The 20,791-nt window shown below is 38.0% G+C and overlaps 1 protein-coding gene across 1 annotated transcript in view; it reads right to left on the reverse strand.

Moving 5' to 3' along the window:
• Positions 1-398: 398 nt before the first annotated feature.
• CHSY3 (chondroitin sulfate synthase 3) overlaps positions 399-20,791 on the reverse strand; it is a 242,096-nt gene continuing 221,703 nt past the window's right edge. The window contains exon 3 of the mRNA XM_006131872.4: positions 399-5,613. Coding sequence (XP_006131934.3) covers positions 4,051-5,613 — 1,563 coding nt within the window. The 3' untranslated portion in view covers positions 399-4,050. The remainder of the gene's footprint in view (positions 5,614-20,791) is intronic.

Genomic DNA, 20,791 nt, shown 5'->3' on the forward strand with positions numbered 1-20,791 from the left:
AAATGACCATGTTTCTTCATTGTGGAAAATTGATCATAATGTGCTCTATAGAAGTTTTCTCTCTACATAGCAAAAATTTTTAGTGGATTCATATTACATATATTAAAATCATTACAGCCATTGGCAACCATGTGTCAAAATTTTAGGTGGAGCACTGTAACTGTCACCCTTAAATGGCTTCACAAAGGACACTATTGAAAATGTCTCCGACACGCTGGTGAACTGATCAATAAAATGTAGACTGCTTGTGCCCCCATGTCCTGTTGTTCCTCAAGTGTATTTTATGCAGGGTAGAGAACACAAGTGAACTTGCCCCGGAAAGATCCTTTAGCCTAGAAGATGTAAGTGTAGTAATTTAACTGATGTGAATAGCACATTGCATTAGGAGAAAAAGCCAAAGATGTTACTTATTTTTAATTTTCTCATTTTTCTGAGCAGAGCTGTTTCAAAATGACAGAAGTACCAATAGGCACAAGCCATTGTCAGTAATCAGAAAATTAAAGCAACTCTCATATCTCCATTCCAAAGTACTATGACATTACAGTCTATTTCATTATTAATCCATTGACTGCACGTATGCAAAGGGATAGCATACAAGACATTTCATTTTACAGTTAAAATAGGATTAAAACAGGATAAAAGTAAACAATGGACACTTCAGCCTAAATCTATACAACCATAACATCACTCTAACATTTTTGTCTTTTTTTTATTTTGATCTTACCAAAAGGGGCATTATACCTTAAACAAACTAATGCAAGTTCGCATGGTCTCAGATAGTTATTCCAAAAACAATGCAGTATTTTATAATGAACATTTATAATCAGGTTGGTAACAAAGTAATTAATCATGTAAACAAATTAATAAATCATCACTAAATAAATATCTGTAATAGTAATTACTAACATTTTGTTCATATCACTTAGGACTCAAACCCGCAAGCCCTCTGTACAGCATTGCCTCTACAATGAACATTTTGGTCTCTATTTTTAATGTGAGCTGAGCAAATAGCCAATAAGCTATCCAATGTAATTAGACTGGAATACAGAGAAGCAGATCAAAATTGTTGGTCTCTCTTTGAAGTCTATGGCCTGATCACAGACATTTACCAACAAGTATTCATTTTCTGATATTTGCTATTTGAGCTACCTTGGTTAATTGTGTGTGGTCAGACTAATTATATTGCCTGTTCTTGGTTACCTGATCGAATAAGAGTGCAAGCACTTTAGGCATAAATATTCATGAAAACCTACATTTTTGGGTTCCAAAAATAGTTTCAAATATAGCTCTGAAATTTACTTTCCCCAAAAGTGTATCAGCAGCATTGGGCTGAACAGGAGGAAAAGGAGAGAAGATGGGTTCTCCCAAGGTGATCTGGGCAATTGCAATTCATGCTCTAACTACCAACTTCCATCAGCACCATGATGAAACACAATGGCAATAGTTTTCTCTTACTTCAACTAAAAGGTGTTGGAAGTACTACTCCATCATTTTGGCTACGTATAGACTGCAAGCCTCTTTCGAAAAAGGCTTTTTTGAAAGATACTTTTGAAAAAGCCTTTTTTGAAAAAGAGCGTCTAGACTAAAACCAGTACTTTTGAAAAAGCAAGCCGCTTTTTCAAAAGAGAGCACCCAAGCAGTCTGGATGCTCTCTTTCGAAAAAACCCAGTTTGCATTACATAGTGCCTTTTTTCAAAAGAGCACTTGCGAAAAAAGGCATTCTTCCTCGTAAAATGATGTTTTCCACAGTCAAAAAAACTGCCGCATTCTTTTGATTTACTTTCGAAAGAACGCAGCAGCAGTCTAGATACAGGGGAAGTTTTATCGAAAAAAGGCCACTTTAAAAAAAAAAAAACCCTGTAGTCTAGACACACCCTTTATGCTGTGATTTTTGTTAATGAGCTCACCTGTCCCAGTGCTTGAGCTACTTTGTGTGTTGCCCTTTGCCTATTGCTGTTATTTGTGTTTAATTCAAATATACTACTACTGTACTATGAATTTCGGGATGTTTCACAGATTATGCTTCCTAATATATACCAGGCTAATACATTAAATTGAAACACAAGAGACATCAGAGTACTTCTCACAAAGATTAATTTCTAGATTTTAATTTTACTGAGTCTTCTGCCAGCTAGGAGGGATCTATGGGATCAGTAATTAATTGGTCACCATTGCAGGAGTCTTGGATGGAGTCTTGGGTGGTCAACAGGTCTTTGTCTCTAGAAAAATTCCCTGCCTGTCAGTCACTCAGAAAGAGAAAACAAAAAAAGCTGAACATGGTCAAAACACATTTGTGTAAACATATGAACAACACTTGAGGAATTTTTATTTTCATCATTTGCCCAGCTCTCCTTCCAATATCATTTGAAGTCAACTACGTTAGTTATTACATATATCCAAAATATGAACTCAAGTTTGGCTAAAATCTGATGGTTTCTTGTGTATGCTTTGTGAGTTCTTAGCAAAGACTCCAAGTAAAATATTCTAAAAGTGTAAAAAGAAAGATTAAAAAGAAATGTTGTGGAAGAAAGCACCACCTGAAAAGAAAATATGAACAATATTTAAAATGGTCACACAGTTTCCCTATACAAAAACTTAAGTATAAAAATTTACTTTCTATTTATTTTTTCTTATGCTGGTTTCATTTTAATTACCATACAGATCCATAATATGACAATTTCAGGCAGGGCAGCTGATAGACTTAGCTGGGTCCCCGGCAAGGCGAGAGGGAGGTGTCTCCAGGTTCCTGGAAGAGGTGGGACTTTGTGCAGAAGGGATCGGGCTGAGGCTAGGTTCCCCCAGGCAGCCCTTCAGCACCAACCGGAGCTCCAGCAGTGATTTAAAGAATCTGAGTCTCCAGTCTTTGCCATTGCTGCTGTAACTGCAGTGGTAGCTGGGAGCTTTTTTTTAAATAGCCAGGCTCCAGGGTAACTGACCCCTTTTGTCCCTTTCCCCCATTTAAAAGCCTGATTTTAGGCTTTCTGGAAAGATACATTTTAATACAGTCCTGTAACATTTGTTTAGTATAAATATATTGGCAAGGAACTTTGACCAGCAGAAGTAAATTTCCATACTTTTTTTTTTTTTTTTACAATTTTTGAAATTTTACAATGGCTAGTTTCTGAATGCAAATATTAATGCACAAACGTAAAAAAGGCAATTTTAACTACACTTATCACCTTTTATATCAGGTGCAGCTTTCCGAAAGGAATATGAAAGAAAATCCTTTCTATTGTAGAGACCCATTTTAAAGAGACACAGTAACTTAGTCTCTGTTTTGAAAAAGAATACTGTACGTCTATACTTTATTATAAATAATCATGTTCTGTCATAGTTTCTTCTTGCCAGCAAATGAAGGACATTTTTTTCACAAAGCTTCTAAAATGTACATGAGTAGTTGATTAAATCCCTTGAGAAAATAAAGTTCATTCACACAGAACAGACAATAATAAGGAGCTCATTATTACAATAAGACTTTTAAGGACCTTGGTAGCCAGTACCAGTTGCATTTGGAAAGATACCTCAATTTTTCTTTTTTTAAAAAATAAAGATACAATCATAGTTATTCATTTACTTTAAAAATTCTAAAGATGAAGAAAAGTAGTGTTTATATATATATAAGTCCTCATATAAATTATAAAACTCAAGTTTATGTTACAGAGTTCCTTCCCCAGAGGAAGCATAAAGCACTTTTGTGGTACCTTCACCAGTAAATATTTGTATCACATTAAGTTTGACAAACACAACACAGACTGATATTGCATCTTAAAGCCCAGAGAGAACATTCCTTTGATACAGTCTTTCCTGATGAATGTGCTCCATGGGATCATTTGATTGCCATGAGTTCCGTCAATTTTGACTAAAGCGAATAGGAAAGTAACTCATCTAATCAGTTCAGAAGGAATTGGAAATATTAGTGTACAGCAGTCTCATCTAGTTTGAGGTCAACATACACCCTTTGGAAGACAAAGAGGAGTTTAAAAATATGACAATAAAATCAAAACAGCAACGAGGTAAACTCCTCCCAAAAAGGCAGAATGAGCTGGCATGTCAGGAGAGAGTTTGATTATATCTGACACCTAAGTGCTTTTCTAGCCAGAGTTCAGCCAGCTGCATGGTAGATGCAAATGTACTTGCTCTGGACCCCAAGCACATTTTATATTGTTTAGGGTCTAAATTGGGGTCGCACTGAACAGGATGAAAAACATGTACAACTCCTACTTCTTGACTTCTAAAAGCCTTCAGCCCAGAAGTTATTACTTTAGTGAAGAGGTCTACATCCTCAAGTCCCCAGCCTTGAATTGAGGTATCAAATCCACCAGCACTCAGTAGATCACTTTTGTAAATACAAGTGATTCCAAATCCATAGTCTCGCCAAAATCCAGTTTTCTTTGTGAAAACAAAGTTACTGTCAGCTGGAGGGTTGCCTCCATATATCACTTTTGGATCATATTGGCTAAAGATGATGGGATAATAAACTTGTTGTCCTTGAATAGTATTATCTCTACAGCGCTGGAGAAAGTCTGGAGTGAATATCAGGTCAACATCACAGAATAGCAGCAAAGTGTCATTGTCAAATTGAGATGAGGCTATTTCAAGACCTAATCCTCTGGAAAACTCTCCTGTCATAGGAATGAGTGTCATATCTGCCTTCGGATACTTATTATGATATTCTTTAATTAGCTCTCTGTGTTTGCTGGAATCTTGCCCAGAATCAGAGCTGAACAGAATTACTGCTAGCTTTACATTTTGTCTGGGAATGACACAAGTCTTTTCAAAATTCTCCATAAATCGCAAGAAAATGTCGTATCTTCCTGTGAGAGGGACAAGAATATGTATTTTCTTGTCACTGTGACCTCCTATTTCTTTGGTGCCTTGGAAGGATGAAAAAATCTTTAAAGAATTTGAAAGAAAAGAGAAAGACTGAGTATCACTGTTGATATTCTCCACAAGGTTTCGCACATCCAGTTCCTCAGCCTCTTTGAAAAAAGGCTTGCTAAACAATTGCTGAAGGTAGGCATGACGTCTCACTGGAACTGTCAGTTTTCTTCCTTTGTGTCTTTTGTACAGAAGCAGCAAATCCAGGATATACTCCACTCCATGCATAGGATCAACCCTACGGTAGCCATATTGTATTTCCTTGAAATCAATCTGCCTTCCCCTTGATTTAGAGTTCTCGTTTATCATTTCCATTACTTGCATCACTGTGTCATCCAATGCTGCTCGCAAAACACTATTTATGCTTTGTCTGGGTGGCTGATTCTCAGTCACAGAGTACAGTAACTTCCCTGTTAGGAATTCCCATTCAATGACTTCATTCCTTTCATGGGGCTGGAAGCGATTGAAAGATGGCATCATTCCTAGCTGCTGATCTTCCTTATTTATTTCACTGTTACTGAGCTTGCTCATGAGGGCACTCTCTCTGTGGAGCTGGATGGTACGATAGCGTAGTTCTGAAATTTTGCGACTCAGTATGTAATTGTGGAGTCTGTATTGGTAGGCTGGCCTTTTATTTGGATGAAGTGTGATGGCTGTGTGTATTTTGCTGTTGTGAAGATCTTGTATGTAACCCTTCCGATTATGTTCGTAATTTTCATGGAACAATTGCTGCATCTGGAAAGGGAAGAGAATAAATGCAGTTAGGTAGGGGAAAATGGTAAAAAAATATAACCCAATGAACACCTGTTCACTTATTGTGGTTTACTTTTCAAATCACAGTTTTCAAGTCAAATATTGAGTATTCATTATGTATATTTTATTATTTAAATTACAGTAATGCCCACAATGGGCATAAGATGGGTTGACATCTTGTGCTTATCTTTAGTTATTCTACCTGGAAAACCAGATGGATTCATTCATGTACACAGTAGTAAATCATGTAAACAATTTTGGTAGAACTGACTTCAGTGTGAGCAGGACTGAGCCCATGATGAAGTACAGGTTGAATTTTGAAAAGTATTCAGTTCTTCTCATAAGTCTCTATCGATACATAAACCACCATTTGTACAGATCCTTATTGCACAGCTATTACAGAAGCTGAGTGATTGAGGCTTTTTCTTTTTTGAACAAAAATTTGGATTTAGGTCAAGACACACCTGAACAGTTCTACATAATTCATAATTCCTATTGCACTAAGCAAATGGAGAGAGCGTCTTAATTTAAGCAAACTGACCTCAGTTGAAAAAAATTGTTAGATTTCCTCATTCCCACACCAGATTATGATACAGTATCTGTGTTATAATCATGAGGATGTAGAGTACTGGCTTGCCAATCATACTATATTTGTAAAGCCAATATCATTTAGTGTAACTCACTATTGATTTCTCTGGTAAAGATATCCTGCTTACTAAATGTAACTGTCAGATTATTAAATGTAACTAATTTAAATTATATCTAGTGGTTAAAGCACATGACCAGGAGTTAGAATATCTTGGTTGTAAACCTGCTTATGTTACTGACCCACTCTTGAGCAAGTCATGCAACCTTTCAGTGTCTCAGTTTCTCATAAACTGTTTTGAACGTTCATTACTCTTTGTAAAGTGCTTTGGTACTCTCACAGATGGGAAGCAATAAAGATGAGTAAAATATTATTAACCCTTCTTAAATACATTTTAGTCACACCATTCTTTGCTGAGATAAACACAGATTTAATTGGAAGCATGTTCCCAATAATATAACAGAAAAGAAAATGCAGGCTGTTTTCATTTATTTGATTAATGGGAAAGAGGCTGGTCTGTAATTACGTTATATAGAAAAGGGGGAAAGTGCTCATTAGATAGGAAATGCTGTTCAGAGTCTTGTGGGTGAACTGAAGCACTAATTAGATCTTGAGGTTTGTATTGAAGTCTGTCTTCTATGCACAGCACAGATCAGCAAAGATGACATCTGATAACAGAACAAACATTACTGCCGCTTCAGAATGCTTAACTAATTCACTTTATTACAAACCTCTCTAGACTGGGGAGCATCCTTAAATAGTTTGCTACTCATAGATAATAGCCACCTATTATGCTAGAACCAAGAGGATAAAAACACCTATTAGCAAAAGATTCTTCAGAAGAAAATACACGTAATTGTATTTAGAAAAGTTATTAATTTCACACACAATTTCTACATATTGCTATTTCTTCTTCTTCTTCTGTAAATGAATTTTCTTATATAAACAAAACAATTATTGTTAGTTACCTCTGTATTTGAGTACCACCTTGGCAGATCCTAGATCCTGAGCCCCAGCTTGAGCCCATACATCCATATCACAATTAAACAGCCTCTTAGCCTAAGCCTGATGAGCTCGATTCAGATGTCATGGGTCAGGTGTAGGATTTCAATTGCAGTGTAGACAGAAGGCAGACTCCTGGGCGAGGTATGGGAGGGTAGGCTTGGGGCCACCGTAACTGGAAAGGCCACAGGCAGAAGTGGTGGGATTAAGGGCTGGGCTGGCCCCCACTGCCCAGGGCTCTTAAAGGACCTGAGGGAGCTGTCCCTTTTCCCTCTTATCAGCATCCCAGGAGCCCAACTGCTGCTAGCCTAGCATGGCGTCCCCACATGGATGTGGTGGAGCTGGACCACAGGTGGCAGCCAAATGGTGCACATGGCACAGACCAGCCCCTAGCACTTTGGTGATTTAAACTACTGTGAATTAAAAGCAGCAGGGAGCTTCCAGCTGCTGCCATCATCACGATAGCAGCAGTAGTGGCTGGTAGCTCCAGGCCCTTTTAAGTCACCCGGACTGCTGGGCAATTGCCCTCTTTCCACCCCTTCCCCAATTGGCAGCCTTGAGTGTAGTTATACCCTTAGTGGGTGCAATCATCCTTAAATTTCCAAATTTGTGGAGAAAAAATGCTTTTTGTTAAAAGTTGGAGGCAATGGTAGTAATAAAGGACCGACTTTACAGCCTGAGAGCTGTAATTAGTATAGCAACCCTTTCTGTATCTTTTCATGCAGTTTTGAAAAGCTCAGAATTATCAATAATAGGTAGCTACTACTGACAGAAAGTAAAATATTTATAGGCTAATGCCTAAGTGCTGACCAGGAGTGTGCACCACTGGGCTGCGTCTAGACTAGCAAGTTTTTCTGCAAAAAAGGCCGCTTTTGCACAAAAACTTGCCAGCTGTCTACAGTGGCCGCTTGATTTTGCGCAAAAGCACTGACGTTCTACTGTCCGAAATCAGTGCTTCTTGCGCAAATGCTTTGACGTTCCCGTTCGGGCAAAAGCCCTTTTCCGGAAATGTTTTTGCGCAAGAGGGCCAGTGCAGACAGCTAAAAACTGTTTTGCTGTCTACACAGAAAGCCCCGATGGCGAAAATGGGAATCGGGGCTTTCTTGCACAAAACCGCGTCTAGATTGGCACGGACACTTTTCCACAAAAAGTGCTTTTGCAGAAAAGCATCCGTGCCAATCTAGACGCTCTTTTCCACAAATGCTTTTAACGGAAAAACTTTTCCGTTAAAAGCATTTGCGGAAAATCATGCCAGTCTAGACGTAGCCATCGTGTTAGCCACTGCAGAAATGCAGAGAAGTAAATGGTCCCTAGTGAGGGGATACGGCAAGTGAAAAGAGGGTTAGAGAGGCAGGTGCATAGTGAAGCTGAGGTGAAGAGACTGTGAGGAAAAGGGAGGAAGAGAGAGCTGTGGTACAGAAGGGTTGAAACAGCCAATCAGCACAGAGCAAAGGAGATCTAATAAGATATTGTAGAAAGTTCTCTGAATATCAAAAGGACATTTTGCTTTGGCAACTTCTGCCTGTACTGTCTGGAGCCTTTGAGTAATTCCTTTCCACAATTTTCTCATAAGCCCATACGGTGGGAGGGGGATCAGGAAATGCACTAGCTGGAGCCCAGGAGCTATGTATTGATAGTCCTAAGTCATTAATACATTGTATAAAAATCTTATGCCCTTTGGAGAACACGGTTAGAATGCATCATGATCCTGATAAATTGTAGAATTGATATGAAATCAATAAGATGAATTTCAATAAAGACACGTGGAAAGTGCTGCACTTAGGAAAGAAAAAATCAAATGCACAGCTAGATAGCAATCCTGCAGAAAATTATTTGGGGACAATAATGGATCACAAATTGAATATTAGTCAACATTGTGATGCAGTTCCAAACAAATCAAATGTCATTCTGGGATGCATTGACAGGATTGTTGAATATAAGTCATGAGAGGTAATTTGTCCTCTATTTGGCACTGATAAGGCTTTAGTAATATTGTGTCCAGTTTTAGGCACCACACTTTAAGAATGATGTGGACAAATAGGACAGAGTACAGAGCAGAGCAACAAAAATGATAAGAAGTTTATAAAATTTGACCTGTGAGGAAAGGTTGAAAGAATTGGGCATGCTTACTCTACCGAAGTTAAACTGAGGAGCAATAAAATAACAGTCTTCAATCTATAACAGGTTATTTTTAAGATGTTCCACTAAAGGCAGCACAAGAAGTTTGCACCACAAGAAGTTATCAGCCTAGTTTGCAGCAAGGGAAATTTAGGTTAGATATTAGGAAAATTAACATTTAAACTCTGATAAAGTTATCTAGAGAGGTTTTGGATCTCTGCCATTGGATAACCAGTGGTTAGGGATTGTCTAGGTACACCTGGTCCTACTTCAGCATGGTAGGAAAGAGCAGAGGTCTTCTTGAGGTCCCTTCCAGAGCTATATTTCTGTGATTCATTGAAATACTTTCATCTTAGCACACAATAGGGCAGATCCTCCATTGATCTTAATTGGTACTGATTTGTGACCTGAACTAAATGAACTATGTTAAAGTATAACACCTGTGGTTTGGTCCCAGTGTGTTTAGATCCTGTTCCCACTCAAATCAGTGAGTGGGGAAGAATCCTACTGAATTCAGTGGAAGCAAGCCCAGTGTGTTCATTTTCTGTAGGACTTCACTAATTTTTTTTCTGAAGAGGTTGCTGCATTTTGAATTAGCCTTAAAGCACAACTAGCAGTATGGTTGGCAAGAATTTCTGATTGCATATCTTGATGCCAGCTAAAGCTAGAAGCTGGCATGAGATTTGGGTAATCCAACAGTGCTCTAAGGAAAGCTGGACTACAAGCAATTAAAAAAAATGGTGAACTGAGAACAGTAAAGACAATGTTTCCTTGTATGCTTCATTACAATAGTTAATATGTATGCATAAGGTAATTTGCATTGCAAATATTCAAACACATGGTAATCTTTGTGATTTACTGATGTAATAACAAATGAAAGTCCTTATTACATATAATGCAAATGCCCAAGCCATCCCTCTTTTATTATTATTACAAAACTAGTTTGTGTTAAAAGACTGAATGCAAATAGTGCTTTTTTAAATTAACACCATTTTTCTCTGAATATTGTTTATAAAATAATTTCCCTCACAAGTCCAGGAATTAAACTTAATCCTCACCACAACTCTGCTTTAAAAAAAAATATGAATCACAATATTATTATACCACCAGTATTTTATGGAACAACCAGCTTTTCACAGAACAATGGAGTACTTTTCAGTCATGTTTCCCCACCCCCAATAGTTAAAGATTGGGTCATGTCCTGCATTCCTGAGCATCCAAAACTCAGTGATTTCAAAGGGAATTGCAAACACATAAAATTAATACAGAGCTGGGCTAGTAGTGAACAAAAATTAATCATACGTGATAGAAAACTAGCTGTTTAAAAAACTGAAAGTGTAGAAGGCTCTCAGAGCATCTCTAGGGACAGCAATCTTTAGAACAGAGAAAATTGTAGCTCTTTATGTTGTTGCTAAAAATAGCTTCTTCACATAGTCTGTTCCATAACATAAACTGACTCTAAAAATAATATCTCTACTATTAGCGTTTTATTTGTGTTTAGCTTATTTGCATTATAAACTGCAATGTTTCTTTTAGAAAAATAGGAACCATAATATTACTATAATACCAGCATTTTATTTGCCTTATGAAATAACTAGCTTTTCATAGAATATTGCAATAACTTTTCAGTCCTATCCCTCTCCTTCCATAATTAAACAAATCAAACAAACCACACAAACTGAAGTGTGAATTGAGTTTACTATTTAAGTTATTGCAAGGATTACTGATCATATTGTTTTTGTACCATGTACATACTGTCATGTATATATATGACAATATATTCAGAAACAATATACATTGTAGTGCAGTTGAAGTCAGAGCCAAAAAAAGTGACTGTAACTATGGTATCCCTTTACACACAGCAGATCTGCCTTCTCTCAGTATTACGTGACATATTTCTTGACTCTAGTGGAAAAATATATATATTGCTGGGTGAACACAGCTATGGAGAAAAGTCTGGATTCTATTCTGTATTGCATATTTTCAGCAGAATTATTAGATAACTTACAAATATGGAATCTATTACAGATATATGAAGTTACAGCCACAATGAACAGATCTTAATGGTTTCATCCATTGTTCACCATGAAAGGCTCAAAGGTGGAAAAAATCATTATCATAAGCCATCTTATTCCCCAAGTAGTTTATTTCACTGGGTCGACTTCACACATATCATAATCAAGGTTGACAAATTTCTGGCCCTTGCTTACAAATAAATATTCGTAACTGAGGGTAGAAGTGAAATACAACAAAATACTGCAATGCCATTTTTACAGGATCTGTGTTCAGAGGGGAACTACAATTTAAATAATGAATTAAAATTTTTGAATTTCCTTGATTTTGTGAGTTTGATTTAAACTCACTAGGTACATTCATTTTTAAATTTTCTTTCTAATATTAGTCAAGACCTTGCACTGAGATTAGCTTTGCTCATGTTGAGATAACCAATGTCAATCAAAAGCCCGAATAAGCTCTGATAAAATGTTGTTATTCCATTAATGGGTTTTTTAAAGTTCCATTTCCCATTTTCTGCTTATTTAAAAACCAACTAATCAATGGATGCCCGTAGAGTTAGATTGTGTGGCAATCCATAGCAAACACCTTTATAGAGATGTTTCTTCTAAATACATGCCAAAGAACTCAGCAAATATGTAATAAGTGGAGGGGGAGATCACATCAGAAATTTAATTGGAAATATTTAATTTCTGTAAATATCAAATTTTTTCTTGTATATTAGCAAACTCCATTTCTATAAAGGCAATCTAGTTCAATATACGGTGCATATAAAAGCCATAAAGATGACAATACATAAAGGAAAAAAGTTTAATTTGAATTTCCATGTCACATAAAACTGATTGTAAAAACATTACAATGAATAAGCTTTATGAAAACTATGGAGTGTTTTGGGGGTATTTGCTGCAGATAGAAAACTGGGACTTACCGCTGCTTGTGCTAGGCCTATCAAATTCCCATAAGGAACTGATTGAAGTTACAATACAGGCAAATTATAATCCTATTTCTTGTGTCCTCTAGCTCAGAATATTTGGTCTAGTTACACGTATCTGACCTGTGGGTAAAGGCAAAGCTAATCCATTTGCAATGCTTTGTGCATGCAGGATCTAGTGGAATGGTTCACCTAAATTCTTGTCACAACATCAAAGTTGCTGAAGCCATGAGTGGTGTTTCTTTGGGAGAGTTTTTGCTTATTCTTTGAAGAGGCTTTGCCTCACAGATGCCTTGTCCAGAGGATTTTCCTTGAATGGAGTAGTTGATGTGGTAGATGTGGTGAATGTTAGCTGTAATTCAGTCTAAAGATTCAAGAGATTCCTTGACTTTTATTGGTTTTTCAAGTAAACTATCAATCACATTTATTTTGGGTTAAAGGCTGACAAATTTCTCTATTTGTCTGAGTTTTTATCTGAAGAATCTTATATATATATCAACTGATAAGGCTGTGATTTTAATTAACTGCCTTTTTCTTCTCTAAGCTTACTGGCAATTTGTTTCTTTATAAACAAATCTAGTAGATCATGAGTCTGTTTCCTTGAAACTTTCTTTTCATATCTTCAATTTAACTGCATAAAATATCAAGCTGCATAAAGTTCTATACATATAATTATCTGTGTGCATGAATATTTTGAATGTTTAAAGATAATTTTCAGATTTCATACAGGCTATGCAAGGGTGGCCTGGGGAGAGGGAGAAAACAGGTCCCGTGCAGTCTGGGGGCTAGGAAGGAGAAAACACTTCCTTAGCCCACAGCCTCCTGTACTCTCCCGCCCACACACACGTCCCCAAGATCCTGCCCTGAAAGACCCAAGCTACACTGGATAAGTCTGCTAGTAATACATAATCAAAACATGTCAATATTCAAAGTGCAACAGCTGTCATTATGATGGCCTTACTTCTGCCTCTGAACACATATGCTCCTTCATGCCCCAACTTCATCAATTTTGAGGGCATTAAATAAACATGAAGATGGGCCCTACTCAAGTTAATAAGTCAAGAACATAAGTGATGCTTAGATTGGTTCTGAATCTATGGATTTTTACTGTAAAGTGCAAGCAGTAAACTGATGGTTGATAGGCTCCATTGAGGGAATTGGATTGATAGGATTGCTAGTGTGGACTGCATTCAACTCTGAAGTAGACATAGAAAGGAAAAAAAAAATTAGCTTGTCATTTTTTTAATTTAACGTTTAAAATTAATTGAACAAATGGCCCCTGCAACCACTGCAAAGTAGTTTTTGAAGATATCATTGAAACAATTGGAAGAGGTTAATGTAATTTTTATCCAAGCTTAGGTTGGAGCTCTTTAAATATGTTCGGATGTCAATTAATAGCATGAAATCTGATTTCACATTTCCAGTACTGGGTATATATTTGAAACTTAATATTGCAGTGTTATGTGAATAACTTTCCAATTTGGGCGACAATGTATTCCATTTTATACGTCAGATACTCTCTTTATATTCAATGCATGCACAGCTTGTGCTTTACCTAATTACAATGATCATAATATCTGTGTCTGTACTGAAAACTAACCAAAACCCCCAAATGTACTGTATAGACACTTAATTTTTAAACATAGAAGGATTATTAGCTTGATCAGAGGATTTAAATGCTCCACTACATCTAGAGGGCATTTTGTTCACTTTATAGTCATTACAGAGTATTGCGCAATTCGTGACTGGGATTCTTAGGTGTTACCTTCATATAAACAAACAGCACCAACCAATAATTTATCTCCATTTTTATGTTTTTGGCTATTACAATATAATAACCACAATCCATTCTTTCAGCAGTCAGTAGTATCAGAATAATGGGAAACCTTTATACAACTGGGAGAGAACATTTATTATATGGGTCAGGGAAGCATGAACCCCTACAATTTACAATAGTGAGTAAAAGAATTATAATGATCAATCAACATAAAAAACCCTTCTAAAACTTTATTTTACAAGCCCATTTATATCATGGGGGCGGGGAGAGGGTTGTTTGTGTGCAATATAGAAGCACTATGTATAGTGTACTAAGCATTTTGTTTTTCCTGTTGAAAAGTAAAATCTAATCAAAGTTTCCTTGTTGTAAATAAATTGCTATGCAGCATAGAGGTTTTCTATCTTATGGTATCCTGTAGTGATCCTTTAAATTCAGTTGGTTTCATGACATAAAGCTGTTAATTCTTGTGTAATTGATGTGGTAAAGTGTGGGAGGGAAAAAAATTGAGGGAACCTTCCATTATTACTGACTCACACCACTGACACATGAAACCTACTGACTCCAGAACCATAAACAAGCCCTAAATTGAGCTGATCCTAGCGATCGAGGCTAGTGAGTGGACCATATGAGTGGCCTTCCTTCATCTCAGTGAGCTGTAAGACCATCTTAATGTAAGGGGACTGTTACCCCTTACTAAAACTCTGTGGGAGTTTTTTGGTTTGCCAACTCCCAACTTCACAGAAGGGGAAGGGTTCATGAGACTGACAGACCCCAGAGACAATGGAAAGCAGCCAACACTCCAGCTCAGCCTGATTGACAGGTTGGAGAGGCCAGTGAGGAAGGGGAGAGGCCAGGCCCCGTCCTCCCTGTGAGCTGGGATTGTTCTGGCTCTCTCTGAGCAAACAGAGAGCTGAGACACAGCTCAAGGAGTGCAAGCTGTGTTCAGAAGAAGTCCTGCAAAAACAGGGAGCTGAGACACAGCCCAAGCAGTGTGCAGAAGAAGTCCTGCAAAAGGAACAGAGAGCTGAGACACAGCCCAAGGAGTGCAAGCTGTGTGCTGAGGGGCAGTTTTTGCAGCAGCTGAGCCTGACACACACAGCTCAAAGAGCACAGACCCTGTGTTGAGCAGCAGACTGGCAGTGCTCAGAGAGCCAAAAGGAACAGAGAAGCAACGCAAGAAGCTAGAGACTGGCCAAGCAGCTCAGCCTGCAGCTGGATGTGGTGAGCAGCTGGGAACTGCAAAGTGTGGGGAGAGGCTCTGGACTGGGAGAGGGGTCTGGCCACTTAGAGCTTGAGGCTGTGTGGTCACTGCCAGAGCAAGCGTGTCCAGCCTGCAGCCCCCTCCCCTCCTGCAGCACATCCAAGGCCCCTAAGGCGCCTCTAAGGAAGAGACTGTGGACTGTCCTTACACTCTGCAGGCTGCTGTTTTGATATCCCGGTGCTACAGAGCAGGGCTGTGTGTTCTCATTTAACCATTCGCATTTTTTCTTATTCTTTTCTCTTTAATCAGTTGATGTTTAATAAATTGTATTTGCTTTGAACCTTATGAAGTGATCACTGGGCCAAGAAGGCCTGCAGTGTAAAGAGAGCACCTCGGAGTGGGGACACCCTAACTCCTGCCCCTAGTGACTACAAGGTCGGGGATTAAACCCCAGGAAACTTGGGCCCAGCCTTGTTGGGGTTTCAAGGGCTCTGCTACTCAGGAGAGTGGAGGGGGAGCCCTCAGGATCAGGGAGGCCGTGGGGTAAAGGAAGTGGGAGCGGGGACTCAGATCCTTTCGCTGGTCCATTTCACCAGGGTGGTATAGAAGCCAGGAAAGTTCCCCAGAATAGCGGGACCATTCCCCCGCTTACATTAATCAAGACATATCTACTCAAGCGATTTCATCACTGGACCCAACCACATCAGCGTCTACACCAGGGACTCACTTAACTACACATCCACTAATGTGATCTAGGCCATCAAATGCCAGCAATGCCCCTCTGCCAGGTATATTGGCCAAACTGGACAGTCTCTCCGGGAAAGAATTAATGAACACAAATCAGATATCCGAAAAGGCAACACACAAAAACCTGTTGGAAAACACTTTAACCTGCCTGGGCACTCATTAGTGGATCTCAAAGTCACTGTGATGTTTCAGGCCAATTCCAAGAGCCAAATACACAGGGATGCACTGGAACTTAAGATCATTTACAAGTTTGGGAAATATCATAAAGGTATGAATAAAGGAATTACCTGGCTCACACACTACCTTCCACATTCTAATGACTTAACCAACTAACAATGAGTACTTAAGAACAATTTGCACCTATCAGTTTCTATCAGTTTTTCTTAACTTGAACAATCTAATTCACTACTTTTTTTCCTTTCTTTCCCCTCCCTTTCCCCTCCCCCCGTCTCCTATTTATTCTTGGATCTGAATTTTTATACTCCATTCATCTGAAGAGTGGGCTGTATCCACAAAAGCTCATGATACCATATATATGTTTTGTTAATCTTTAAGGTGCTGCTAGACTATTCATAATCAAGACAGTGTCCTGGAATAAGGTAGGTTTGCTAACGGCACTTGTGTACCTCGTATTTCCAGGTTGTGCCAATCAAATCGTAGAAGCACTTTGATTGGATGCAGAGGGTGAACACAACTCTCACAATGTTATATGCAGTCAGTATGCACCACACTTCATGTGCCTTTACTTTGTGTGCATGACGCTTTAGTAATACTTGTATGGAAAATACTAAGTGGACCAGAATCTGGCAACACTGTGTGTGGGTAACAGTGAACAAAATGTCTTGAAGGCCATACATACATAGAACCCTGATGGGCCACATGTGATTCCAGGTTGTAGGTTGCCCACTGCTAAGCTGGACTGTTAATAACCCTTCTCTGCACAATTAATTGGACCAACTACCTTAATAGAAGAAAAAAAAGATGAGATCTAAAGGAAGGCAATCCTTTGCATTTAATATCAACCAAATATTAATCACTTATAGTATGCATAAAGGAAATGGTCTGAGGTATTTTATGTCACTGCAATTAATTATTCAACTACAAAGTTGTTTAGCAAGTATTTGTTTGGTGGTGTATTAGGGTCTGCTCAGGAAAGACAACTGATAATAAAACACCATGGAACTGAAAATTGTCCCTTTTCATTCCACTTTGTGATCAGTAGTCTGGGGGTTTGCTGCATAAATCCTTGTGATACTAATAAAAGGAAATGAAACAAGAACAAGTAGCATCATAACAGCTTCCAGAAGCCATACAAGATTTTGAAAACCTAATATTGTTGACTAAAAATTAAAAACCTCTTCTGTTAAGGCTATCAAGCATCAAATTTATGTATGTATTTATTTAGAGTTAAATAATACAAGGATGTCTGGAGGGTCAAGGCACTCTACCACATAATTAATAATACAGTAAAATTCCAACAGCATTAATCACTTGGTACAGGAATTTAGCCAGATGACCACTTACAAAAATCCTTTCTGCTTGTTCTTAATGGGGGAAGCATACTATAAAACCCTCTCCAAAATACCTATCATACATAGCTCTTGAAGCTTGCTTGCTTGGGCAAAGGAAGGTACAGTATACTTAGATTTTTTGGAAATTTTGCACAAAGGAAGGTACAGTATACTTAGTTAGATTCTGGATACAGTCTACATCTGGGGAAAGGAATAAGTAATGCAGAGATGGACATAAAATAAAAGGCACATTTTTTTCTAACCAAATAACAATTGGAAAATGAGCTTACTTACACCATTCCATTTGCCCTTTCTTTTCACTAAGAAATAAGTGAAGTTAGATGTATGCAGGGCCATGGATTTTTTTTCCCTTTCTTCTCTATAATTTCCAGAATTTGACAAGAACTATAGGAACTCAACATAAATAGTCTTATTGCTTAGGCTATCAATGCTAATGACACTTCCACTTTCAATTAATCAAACAACTTGGCACTATAACATTATTTCCTTAGCATCACTAGGCCCAAAATTATATAGTATTGTTTATCAGTCCCCATTAAACTATGCAATACAGGTTTAACCTCTTTACTCTAGCACCCTTGGGACCTGACCAATGCTGAACCAGAGAATTTGCCAGTATCGTCTAGCATCATTACCAACACTTTCACAGCTTACTGAACTCTTAGAAGACATTTAGGGGTAAATTAGAGCTAAACAATAGCAAAGAACACTGAAAGCCAGGACAGGTGGCAGTGACCAAACTTTATGGGACTGCAGGAAACTTTGCCACATCCATGATAAGTGAACATCCAGCTAACTAAAATCATGTAGGACCAGAGAGGTTCAACAGATGTTGCCGGACCAGAGAGGTTCAACATGCAGGTACCATATGAAGAAAGAAATGCACTCTTAACAAGCATGAAAGCACCTAATCTCACTAAGTCCATATAGGGTACATCTAGACTACATGCCTCTGTCGCCAGAGGCATGTAGATTAGGCTACCAGACATAGGAAAATGAAGCGGAGATTTAAATAATCGCCGCTTCATTTAAATTTACATGGCTGCCGCGCTGAGCGCGATAGTCTGGACGCGCGGGTGTTGACATCAAAGGTATTTGTCGACCACCCAGGTATACCTCATCCTAGGAGGCATACCTGGGTGGTCGACAAATACCTTTGATGTCGACACCCGCGCGTCCAGACTATCGCACTGATCTGACAAACAGCTGATCAGCTGTTTGTCGGCTCAGCGCGGCAGCCATGTAAATTTAAATGAAGCGGCGATTATTTAAATCGCTGCTTCATTTTCCTATGTCTGGTAGCCTAATCTACATGCCTCTGGCGACAGAGGCATGTAGTCTAGACGTACCCTAAGACAACAGCCACTAGTAAACTATCAATAGCTAGGCAAGAAGGAAAATCTCAAATGTTAGAAGCAACACTTTGCCTTCCCTCTCTTTGATCATTTCTATGGATATTTACTCCCTAACTTATATGCATAAATGAAAATAAAAGAAATTTAAAATGTTTTCATATCTGAAATGTTCCATAACTTATAATGACAAATCAAATTATTAATAAAAAACCAAAGCACTGAGACAAGACAGTTTGTTTATAATATAATTTATTATTCTTGGAAAAGTGTAATTGGCTGTAAAATCTCTCTATCGGTATTTCTTATACAATCCATAATTTATAATGCATCTAAAATCTGATTTCTTTTGAAACACACAGAGTCATGCAGTTTGACCTTCCTTTACTACTCATCAGCTATAATTTTTTTAAGCCAAAAAAGCTTTTAGAGTATAGCTACACAAATACATAAAAATAAATATTAGGTTGCATAGCCAACTATAAGACATAAAGAATCTCTACACCAGGGCTACTCAACACATGGCCTGTGGGCCACATGCGGCCTGTGGCCTGTTTGCGGCCTGCGGGTGGGAGCCAAAACAAAAAAAGTAGTCAATATAACGGTCTTCTGTTGATGTGTGTTTTAGTAGTTAAATTCCTGGACTGTCATTGCTCATTAAAAGTGCTGTCATATGGGTAGAAATCAAGTAAATATTGCATGTTATTAATATCAACAGAACTGACTTAAAAGGGGCCTGCGTGTTGTATAGTCTTGCCCTAATCTTAGTATTCATGCCCATCAGTGTGAAAGAAACTATTTACATTTATATGTGCATGTATATGCAACCACACTTAAGATGAAGCCCTCAGCATGTGCTATCGTCATCATTGTGGCCACGTGGGCTTCCAAAGTTGAGTAGCCCTGCTCTACACTATCACTGAATTCCAGGGAATCCTACTTAAATTATATATAAACAGACTACTATGGATTCTGAGTTTAGATGGAAGGATCAGTTTAAAAAAATCACTTTGCCTTAAATGTTTTACCTATCTGTTTAAGTAATCCCTAAACTGCCTATAACAAACATATTTAAACAAGCTGTTTTTGTTATATTTTTACTTTATTTTGCACATCTGACAACACTTTGTGCATTGTCAATTTGACAGTTTCCCCTGAATAGTAGTCAATTATCCCCTGACAGGTGGTCCTTTCACTTTGGAAGGAGAAAAAAACATTTGAATTGTAGATAGATTAAACTGTAAGAGACCAAAAATTAGGAGAAGAGATAAAGGGAAGGTATACTGCCCGAGAATACTTTTAACTTATATTTTAAAATGGATAAGGATTCAAGTTGACATAATCTTTTTTAAATTGCATTTTGTTAGATTGTACATGTCTACCATTGAAACCTTTAGAGCATGTTAGAGAAAGCTAAATGTTTCTTTGTCGTAAACTTAATCACAAAGTATCTTGGGGGTGATACCCTTGACTTACTGTTTTCAGGGAAAGTCTGAAGTACGAAAAAAGGCTATCACAGAAGATTAGGGCTGGAGGAGACTTCATGAGGTCATAGTCTAACTGCCCCTATCCCCCAAAGCTCAAATCAGGAGACCTTGAAGGCATCTGAAAAACTAAAGAGCAGCGAGTCAACCGAACATTAAGAATAAAGTGAAGGTACTGGTAAAAATATGTAACTTGGCTAAAAATAGCAAGTGTAGCAGAGGGCTGGAAGGCAGTGAATATGATACCGATCTTTAAAAAATGTGATACAGGTGATCCTTGAAGTTAGAAATGGTATTTTACTACCAGGACAACTAATTGAAGTGATATGTGTTTGCCAGATCACTGTGCTGTTTATCAAAGATTTAGATGGCAAAATATAGAAATGATGCTAAGTTATGGATGCCAAGACAAATGAT

The sequence above is a fragment of the Pelodiscus sinensis genome, chromosome 6 (genome assembly GCF_049634645.1).
Source record: "Pelodiscus sinensis isolate JC-2024 chromosome 6, ASM4963464v1, whole genome shotgun sequence".
NCBI lineage: Eukaryota > Metazoa > Chordata > Testudines > Trionychidae > Pelodiscus > Pelodiscus sinensis.